The sequence below is a fragment of the Aptenodytes forsteri genome, unplaced genomic scaffold (assembly GCF_000699145.1).
Source record: "Aptenodytes forsteri isolate BGI_AS27 unplaced genomic scaffold, ASM69914v1 Scaffold153, whole genome shotgun sequence".
Classification (NCBI taxonomy): Eukaryota; Metazoa; Chordata; class Aves; order Sphenisciformes; family Spheniscidae; genus Aptenodytes; species Aptenodytes forsteri.
The window spans coordinates 261,699-271,910 of record NW_008796178.1 but is presented as its reverse complement, the minus strand read 5'-3'; the positions used below and the strand labels follow the sequence as shown (position 1 = coordinate 271,910).

Genomic DNA, 10,212 nt, shown 5'->3' with positions numbered 1-10,212 from the left:
CGGCTTTTGCTTTACCTGTTAAACTGTCTTTATCTCAACCCATGAGTTTTACCTTTTTTCCGATTCTCTCCCCCATCCCACTGAGGGGGGAGTGAGCGAGCGGCTGGGTGGTGTTTAGCTGCCTGCCGGGTTAAACCACGACAGAGGTACAGTGAAACCTGTTCATTAGATTGCACCAGCACCCCCTGTCATTTTCTGTATCCTCTTTAAATCATCACCAATGTGCACAAAATGATTTTGTTCTACTTAAAGACCAACTTTGAGGAGGTGACTGATTGCTGCTGATCCTGGAGGTGGTTTCACAGGTTTCATTGTACTTGAAACTTCACAGCTTCCACTGAAGTATTTGATGCATGTATGTATCGGTTTAGCAGAGTACAAAAGTAGAATAATTTTCATTCTTGCCTCATATTGTTGACAGAGTATGGTGTCCTCTACCAAAACTGTTTCTTTTTACCTGACAACTTATCAAAGACTCATTTTTCTAAGGCCCAAACCACCAATCTTAATAAGTATTTGTTTTAAAAGCCATCAGGGCTCCAATACTTGTAATAAATTGCTAAATTTCTATTAGCAAAACTAATTTGCAAATTTCTTCCATAAAAGTAAAAATTTTCAGTAGTTGAAGAAAAGGCATCTACATTACATCACTAGCATTGGTTAAAAAAAGGAAAAAAGCTCACCTTGCATCTTTCAGTCAACCATTACCGGGAATTTACCATGTGAAATTACAACCAATGTCCCAGTCTTAACCCTCGTGCCGGTCAAAGCTGTGAAACTTTCACTTCAGGTCGGTAGAGTTACGCCGACAGAGAAGTCATGAACAGGCTGGATCAGGCCTTAAGATAAGACTGATCCCTGCACACCGAACTGGGACAGATTAAGGACTGAAGGGAGACTTCTGCAGCCCCTGCACCTTTTGTACTTGAAGGGGAAAAACGTCATCGGGTACTATTACATTAGACTAGAAAACACGCAGATTAAGAAGTGTGCATCACTAATGTACTGAAACTAGACAAACTACTTTCTGTTAACAGACGTCCTCAGCTCTTGGACCCGGGAAGCTCTCTTATTCCATCGTCATCGTCCTCAGAGCAAAGCAAGCTTAGTGCGCTTGTTACGGGATGGATCCATGACGTTGTCTGTGTCACATGGCTAAAAAGAAACAAGAAAAAAAAAAAAGAGGCTTGCCAATCTCAAAACAAGAAATACCAGATGGAATCTGGATTTGTAATGATCATTACAGCACTTTCAAATACAGAATTCTCTTTTTCTCGCCAACTATGAGATTTTACAAACAAAATGTGGAGTCTTCTGGGTGCTAGAACCTGGACTGAAGGTCTCATTTCCCAATACATTAGAGAAAATGCTTTTGTAAGAGACTCCTGATACAGACTGGTGACGTCTCCTGTTAATTGATAGAGCTGTAGACAATTAACCCAGCAACAGCGTACAGCCCAGACTAGCAAAGTCTTACAAAGCTCCGACAAGCTAGCAAGGTATTAACATCGCCATCAGACCAGTTAAAGGCTGAGGCACAGCGGTCAAGAGGAAGCTGACCAAATGTGGAATCACATCACGGAAATACGCTCAGTTTGTTAGAACATGAACTAATATTCCAGCATCATTAAGCCATTCCTCTTCTTGCAGAAAAAGGTTGACGAATAAATGCAAAAAAGGACGTTCTTTACATGTCCTCTAGACCAAATTCTGGACATGCTTCCACAGCCTTTACACATGTAATAAAAGGGAGTCAGTACTACTTTTTAAGGCTTAAACCCTACATTTGACATGCAGTCTAAGCTGCTTTATAGTTTTTGGTAAGATTCTGTATCAATGGAAAGAACCTGATCGAGGCTCGGTAAGGACAGATAAATGGAATAGGCTTACTGTTTGCGGGTGAGAACACTGTACACCTTATGATTGGTGGTATGCATGCTAGCCATACTGTGTGTGGGCAAGACACAGCCTCTTCTCCCTTCTGGAATAATGTGTTCTTGGTAAAGGAAATAGCTTCTTTTCACTTAAAAAAATCTTGCTAATAAATTCACAGTTTTTATAGTCAAGCCAGTGCAAAGATGAATTTTGTAATGTAAGTTCATTACAAGACCTAGCTGAAAAATACTGTACATACAATATACACCAGAAAAGACAAACAGCTCTTCTCCCAACTTCTAACATAGAGTGTACCTAAAGCCCATGCCTACACTCACCTTCCAGGTGCACTGGTTTAATTAAATATGAAGTGCCATGATGGAACTACTCTAGAGTCACCTTTTCAAGTGAAAACAGATTTTTGTCTTTCTGTCTTCAAGAATGCTCTCTTGAATATCCGATTATGGAAATCGATATGTTAAAGCAGGAATATGAGTCAATGTTCCACTCCACTGAGTTATGGGTATGGGGATCACTTTTCCAGTCAATGCTACCGTGCAGTGATCTCACCTTGTAGTCACACCTTTCCTTTGAGTACTCTGAGCTCAGAGTAAGTTGGCTATGATGAGGACAACACCACTGTTCACCAAGAGGTAAATAACGGTGCTAACGTAAATCACATCTTGAGCTGCGTTAACTAGATTAACCTCTCTCTGAACTGGTAGTCTGTGAATTTAGCCACTACTTCAACTGAAACAACACCTGAGGAGTAAGGACCAAGCAAGAAAAAGAAAATGGGGAAGATAAAGGCCATATCCTCAGTTCTTATCCTTAAAAAACCAACAAACCCAAAAGCTCCAGTTACGTGTAAAAGCAAGGCGTAAGTGCTTATTTGGTCAGAGCAGCACTGGATGGACTCCATTCCTTCACGAGTGTAATACAAAAACGTGCATCGCCTTACTGGGCTGCAGGATCAATGTCACAGAAGTTAAAACAGAAGTATAACTGAGCAACATGTCGCTACAGAAAATACAACGCAGCAGATACTGACCATTCTCAGGTACAGTAATCATTTCATTCTAGGAAAGTGAATGTACCATTTTTACTAGGAATAAGAGCAACTTTCCCTAAGTTTCCAGTGTTTACCAAGTCAGACGATAGCCAACATGAAGAATATGAAGAAACTCCTTACACGTTTTAGGAGAGAGTTGTGAATAAAATTCCATTTTAAGAGGAAATGTGTCTAATCAAGAACATCGTTCCCATTATTCCACAACACAGGGAAATAGATGTATTCGTATTTATATTATGAATATATTTATATTTGTAAATACACTGTGGAAAATGTCTTTGCTGAATTTTTCTGCAATGTCTTCCACACTGTCAGGAAATGCCATGATTTTTTTTTTTTCAATTCAAAACTAAAAAAAATTAGTCATTATGGCTTAATACTGAAGATATCCCTCTAAATTAAAGTCCCAGCATGTTCAGAAGATTTTCCTCTTGCATGCTTTAGGACCAGGAGGCAAATGATAGCATGCCTAACTTTCTGCTAACTGCTGTAAGAACTTGATTTTGTTCTCATACAGATTAAATGCAAAAATTCTGCAGTTCTTTAATAGTGCAGAATTGTGGCATAGAAATCAGGATTACAGTTTTCTATATTCAATGACGTAACATTGTTTAATCACTGGTAAGATAGAAGAGAACTAGTTTTCATCCATTTTCAAAATATATGGGGCCAAAGTTTGCCCTAATACCAATCTGCAGTAAATGCTTCTGATCTGAACTCAGTTCTTGTAAACTTGCACTAGACTTTATCCCATGAATGCTTCTAGTAGGACAGTTTGGTTTAAACCCTTTGCCAAAATCCTTACTAGGAAAAGAACTCTTATAAATAAATGTTAAGTCCAGGTACCATGTCTCACATTGTTGACAGACAGACACACACAATACGCACAGATTATTTAGGTACAGAATAAATGTACAAACCCCCTGCTATTTATTTTTAGCTCTCCAAAAGTGCTGTGGCTAAAGAGCTTTGACATAATCAGTCCGAAGAGATAATCCCAGATTTACTGGTTTGCAGAACATTCTTGTATTAGAAATACATCCTCTCTGATTTGTGTGTTAGGGCCAGCAATAAAAGTGAGAGGGAATTCAAATCTACCTCTAGGTTTTGTTTAATTGATGAAACTGTTTTGAATATTAAAGGAATATTTTGAAAGCCAGCATTACAAATTCTAAATGTAAAATGTTTTCCATTTGCCAATGTTCTTGTTCAAAAGATTCGTTTCACATTTTCAGAGCAATTAACAATATTTAAAGATTTTCAGGTTTTCAAACAAGTCATTGCTATCGGAGGGTAGCCAAATTTATTGCTAGAAAACAGAGACATTTGATCTGGAAATATGTCAGTAGCTTATTCTGTCTTTTTAACATTACTAAATTGCAGGACAAATTTTAGAGCCTGGAAAAACAAAGCATGAGAACACAGGGATTTTTTTGGCAAAGAAATGGTAGTGAATTTTTTAAAATACCGTCATAATTACCCTCCTTATGGCTCTTACTTATTTGCATGGAAAATGATTTATTTTAAAATGAGAATTTAACCTTTTAAGAAAGGAGTAATTCAAAGGAAAAAATGTCTGCATCTTTGTTAGATTTTGAGCATTATCAAGACATGCTTTTCACCTTAAATTGTATTCTCCAGCTAGGGCCAAACTCTGGAGCCTAACAGGGAATCATGAAGAGTCTTGCAGACAACACAACTGTGCGGGATGCTGAGCTACAAAGCAGTCCTGCGGTATTCTTTGGGTTTTTTTTTCCTTTTGATATGGGACCACATCCGTAACACCTGGCTGAATTTTTCCAGTGCACCAGGGTTACTTAGCTTTAAAAGGAGCAATCTTGTGCAAGACCCATTTGTTTGAGATCTGTTCAGGAGACAAGATGCAGCCTTCAACAATTAATCAGCCAAACTCTCATAATGACCATTATTCATTAGGGGCCAAATAGAACTTAGTTGTATCTGAACTTGGAAAGACAAATTCTGCCCTCATATGAACCCTGTGCTGCTCTACCAAATTGAGCAGTCTTGAAGATGAAAGTGAAAGCAGAACTCTGCTCCTATGAAGTAACACAAAACCCACGGTAGCTATTTTCCTCCCTAACTGAACATACCCAATAACCTAAGCCGTTTTATCCATAGTATTAATTTTGCTAAACTTTTAACCCTTCTTATCTTACGTTTTGTTTTCCCAAACTTCGCTAGCCCTTTAAAATGGAATAATGCTCAGCTAAAGAGTACTGATGCTCGATGGAGCTTTTACCGATCTGTGCACCGTCGAAAATTTTTGCAAAGCCACTGTCGCGGTGTAGTACTGCTGACAACCGTAAGGCTGAGGCACAGGCAACGGCACACTCTGAAAGCTTTAACCTTTAGTACTTTCACTGTTGCTATTGACCTAATCATTAAAAAATGTAGCAAATAGCACTGCTAGATGTAGATGCAACGGGTTGGAAGGGGACATGCTCTATACTACCCAGAAATATATTCCATATTGTGCTTTTTTTAGTTTTTAGACTTACACGCATATCCCCGTGGGAGTTCTGAAGTTACTGTGAAAGGAGTATACGCCATCTGCTAGATGACTAGCTCTACGGGGGACTGTGCGTTCCTTTGTTACACACTAGTATGCAGCCCCCATGCAGTGGTGGTTTGGAGGCTAATGAGGGCCAGAGCAACAGGAAAATAAAGAACAATGCCACTGAATGAAGATCCTGACACTTAATCCTTCCTCTAGAGGTTATATCATCTTCCCTGCTTGCTCTTGCACAGAATCTGTCCGTGTAGCTCTTTGCTGGACTACACACGGCTTTGCAAGATTTGTTTTAATCACTGCCTTTGTCTTTTGTTGCTGGGCCGTTGTTTTTGTTCCCCTTGTGCCTGGAATAGCCTTTTGCTTTGCAAGGATACCTTATTCTCTTTAAAACCCACTGTCCCAAATCTTGCACCTTTGAGAACGTACCCGGCTCTTTCATCTCTATTTTACTCATACTTCTCTAACTTGCTAATGCAAGTCTCTTGGGCCGTGACCAACATTCCTTATGCGCCTTCTGAAACATTGCATAATAAGAAAATATACCATCTAAAATAGATCCTGCACAAAAATGGAGTAGTCCTAGCTGGCACCAGGCACCTTGAAGACCTTCATGTCTTGGGTAGGGTGAGACAGAATTACCCTTCCTCGTGCCAGCAGGTGGCAATGGAGTATGTAAGGGAGTACCAGGGAGCTGCTGCTCCTGAAGGCAGACCACAGGATCATGGTGATCGCAGACCTTTTTGTTATGGCCCAGCTCCCTCCCATGAGTGTGGAGTTTAGATAAATACTCTACAGCAAGATTTGGCACGCAGGATGGTCTAAATGCTGGCAGTGTGCTAATTCTGTTGCCCTCAAACCTCTACCTGGTAGTATTTCTAAATCGCTTTACAATCTGCACAAGTAGACTGAATATAATGTGTAGTTACTGGTGCTGCGCCTGACACGTTTTCTGAATGCATTCCTAATTTTATTTAGGATTGCATGATTTTTGGGAGCAGAACTATTTCTCAGCTTTCAAGAGCCAGTGCTTTTAACACTTTGCTGTTGTCCCTTATGAATTTAAACTTGTTAATAATTTTTTGTTTCTTCCACACCAGTGTTTACCATGAAATAAGCGCTCAGAGCTAGCACACACCTGCAGAGCCACTCATGATATCTGTCATGTTTGGTATCCCCTTTGAAAACACCAGTGGTTGGAAAGCAGATGTTAAATGCCGTAAGGGGATACCAAGCCAAGCAACTGACAACTCCTGCTATTTTGAAGAGCAAATGCTGGGAGGATCTGCAAGGAATAACTTATTCTGAACTGTAACTAAAGGATTTTAATTTAGTAGATAAGCAATTAGAACAAAATAAAACAGCTGAGTGACGTTGATGCAACTATAATCAATCAATCAATCCTGAGAGCATCTAGGGAAGACCGTTCCCAGACATGGAACCTGTAGGCAGTTTGGGAAGGGTTTTTGTATTGTATTTATCAAAATCAGATTATCTGAAATTGAACGCTCTTTTTTTCTTTCCCCTTTTTGTTAAAATTGGTTTAAGACTGGACCCTCTTTCAAGACAACATTTCAAAAGGAACATACAGCCTATAATAGTACCCCAGGAGATGCTGGGCAGGTCCTGGAAGATGGCAGTGACCTTAACTTTTATTGGCTGTGTTAAGATCGAGAGCACTTGTCACCTCATGGAACTGTGTCCTAAGGCGACATAAATGTTTCCTGTATTTCCCTCAGGGATCGCAGAATTTGCTTGAGTATTAATTAAAGATAGAGGGATATAAAGTGAAACCCCAGAAGGCAGTCTCGCTATTTATTCCTTGATTAAACCGATTAAACACTTGTCTACTAAGAAAAATCTGTGAGCAGTTTCAGAAGGCAGATATCCCTAGGAAGAAGATTTACATAGCCAAATAGTGTGCTATATCATTGAAAATTGTCAACAATAAAGAAATGGCCCAATCTAAAATAAAAACAGTAATAACAGCAGGATCTGAGCCAAGGCTGAATAAGCCCAAAGGTTTGAGTGGCAGGACATGCAAACTTTTCACAGTTCTAAACCGCTACCTGAAATCTATCTCACCCCAGTATTAGCCAACTGCTGTTACTCTAAAAGTGCTATTTTAATATATGCAGTTACTCATAATCCTGTGTCTCTAAGTGAACATCATAAAACGTCTGGTGCAGTTTATTTGCAAATGCATCAGAACATAAAGATCAGCAGCGTTAAGTTGTGTGACGAATTGTGCAACCAGTTTGCTCACTTCGTATCAGTCCTGTCTTATCATCACGGGCCTGATACCCTGATGAGATAGATGTTGCAGATTTAGGCCAAGATCACATAAGGTTTTTTTCTACCACAGCCTGGAGCATGCTCAAGGCTTACGTTTAACTACCTGTGTACTAAAATCAATCAAAGCTTAAGCGGTGGCTTAGGCCCACGCTTCAGGTGAAACACATACTGAAAAAACCTTGCTGTGCATTGTTCTGCTTCTGATGGCTCTCCCAAAACCCAGGGGGATCTCAGAACTGAGGGTGTACGTGACTTATCCCACAAGTGCCAAATCCTGCCCTAACAGGAAAATTTAGTAGGAGTCTGAACTTTCACATTTGCAGTCCTACGCATCGAAGTAACTAGATAGGTGAGAATTACACCTGTGATCACATCAGTGCAACAGTAAAATTGCCCAGCAGAGGTAACAAAAATCAGCACGCTGATTTCAGTGGGATTTGTAGGTCAAGAGCAAAAAATAATTTCAGCTTCATGTATTTTCTCACAGAAGAAATTTTAACAGCTGCCTTATATGACAGGCCAGAGCCTGGACAGAGCGTGCAGTATCTGTGGAAGCTGAAAGAATGTTTCTCCATTTTGGTTCTTGATACTAAAAAACAAACAACCTCTCAGGAAAAAAAACTGCCCAACCAAAAGCAGCTTAAGGTCTTAACATTCTTGTATTACAAGCTCCTGTTATCATAAAATCCAATGCCAAGTTTCCTAGTTTTACATCGGAGGTTATTTTCCTTATAGTCATGCAAAATGATTTCAGTGAAAATCAGAGAAACTGAATTCCCTACAACCCAAGTATCTGGCAATAAACCATTTCTAAACCATAGAAATTATCTTGAATTTTCATCTCATCCTGGCTATCTGTAATTTTCAAGAATTTTTAGTTAGCAAAATGTCTTACACTCAGTCATTGCTGTGTCTTTTAAGAAGTCTTTCTTCATTCAACAGTGACTGTGAACAAAGAACAACCGGGGGCACGATTTTCGAAGAGGACTGTTACTTCTGGATGTATTTATTCCTGGTGACCAACTTGAGACACAGCAGAGAGTCATGTACTTCAGACAGCCGGCATTAACACACTGTGAAAATAAAAGTTCTCTGGGATGTCTCGAGCTGGTTATCCAAAAATCAAAAAGAAAAACGTCAGGATTACCCAAATTCATACCGTTGCATCTGAAAGTGTTTGAGCTGATGTTGAGCTGATGGATGCAGAGAGCTTTGGATCGTTATACGTTAAAAAGTAGTAATAACAGTTAGCACTTGATTAGTGCTGAGCCAGTTTTATTTCAGTATTTGCAACTTCTTGTGACTATATAACAATTCTTTCCTCTGTTTTCAGATAGGACGACTTGAGGATGACAGGTAAAAGGAAACATTTTCAAAAGCAACCTCTATTTTTGAGTGACATGTAAAATAGGAAAGGTCCAATTTTAAGAGATGCAAAGTAATTGCATCTTTCTTTGAACGCAGTGAAACCAGAGAGCACTCCATGCCTCAAAATACCCATTCCTACTCACAAAACATCAAAGTTATTAAGATGGGGACACCTACAATGATGATTTTGATAACTGATAATTTTGGTGCAACTAACTTGCCTACTGCGGTACAGGGAGTTGGGAGCAGAGCTGGTACTGGGTTCAAGCCGGGGGAACTCCAACTGCATGTTCAGTACGGCCGATCACCGTTTTTCTTAGTTTGCTGCTCTGAAGTCACTGAAACAACCATACAGAAGTTTACTTCTAGATCAGTAGAGTACCCTTATCAAAGGAACAGCTTTTTTTTTCAATTTAGCATGCAGTAAGTAAAATCAACTGTGATTTATTTTCCTTTTATGATGATACCTTTATCTCTAGTGCTATAAAACGTCAATGTTTATACTACAGAAGTCCTTCATCTATCACACATGCTTTGCTATTCTTAGTTCAGTCATAAAATCATAAACAGTTTCTGTGAATGCCCAGCTTTCAGTAAAATTAATGATGGCTCCTTCCCAAGCAAAACCAAACAAAATAGAATATTATAAAATATGTAAGTATGATATGTTGGCTTTCTAAGTGGAAGCCTGATTTTAGGTGTGAGCTATTCTTAGTTCAGTCATAAAATCATAAACAGTTTCTGTGAATGCCCAGCTTTCAGTAAAATTAATGATGGCTCCTTCCCAAGCAAAACCAAACAAAATAGAATATTATAAAATATGTAAGTATGATATGTTGGCTTTCTAAGTGGAAGCCTGATTTGTTAGGTGTGACTTCAAAAGCTACCAGAACATGTCATGTGTGGTTTTTATTAATTGTATTTCACAAGTATTGACTTTAGGCTCCTACTTAACATGAACCAAATTCTATTCTCAGTTGTACTGGTATACTGTCAGAGCGCTTTCATTGCCTACTTTGTCACACTGAAGCACACAATGCTTCCATGTGAAACTGCTGATTTTTAGATAAAC

The 10,212-nt window shown here is 39.2% G+C and overlaps 1 protein-coding gene across 1 annotated transcript in view; it reads right to left on the bottom strand.

Annotated features, from left to right (window-relative positions):
• Window positions 1-934: 934 nt before the first annotated feature.
• STXBP4 (syntaxin binding protein 4) overlaps window positions 935-10,212 on the bottom strand; it is a 71,374-nt gene continuing 62,096 nt past the window's right edge. The window contains exon 22 of the mRNA XM_009287663.2: window positions 935-1,155. Coding sequence (XP_009285938.1) covers window positions 1,044-1,155 — 112 coding nt within the window. The 3' untranslated portion in view covers window positions 935-1,043. The remainder of the gene's footprint in view (window positions 1,156-10,212) is intronic.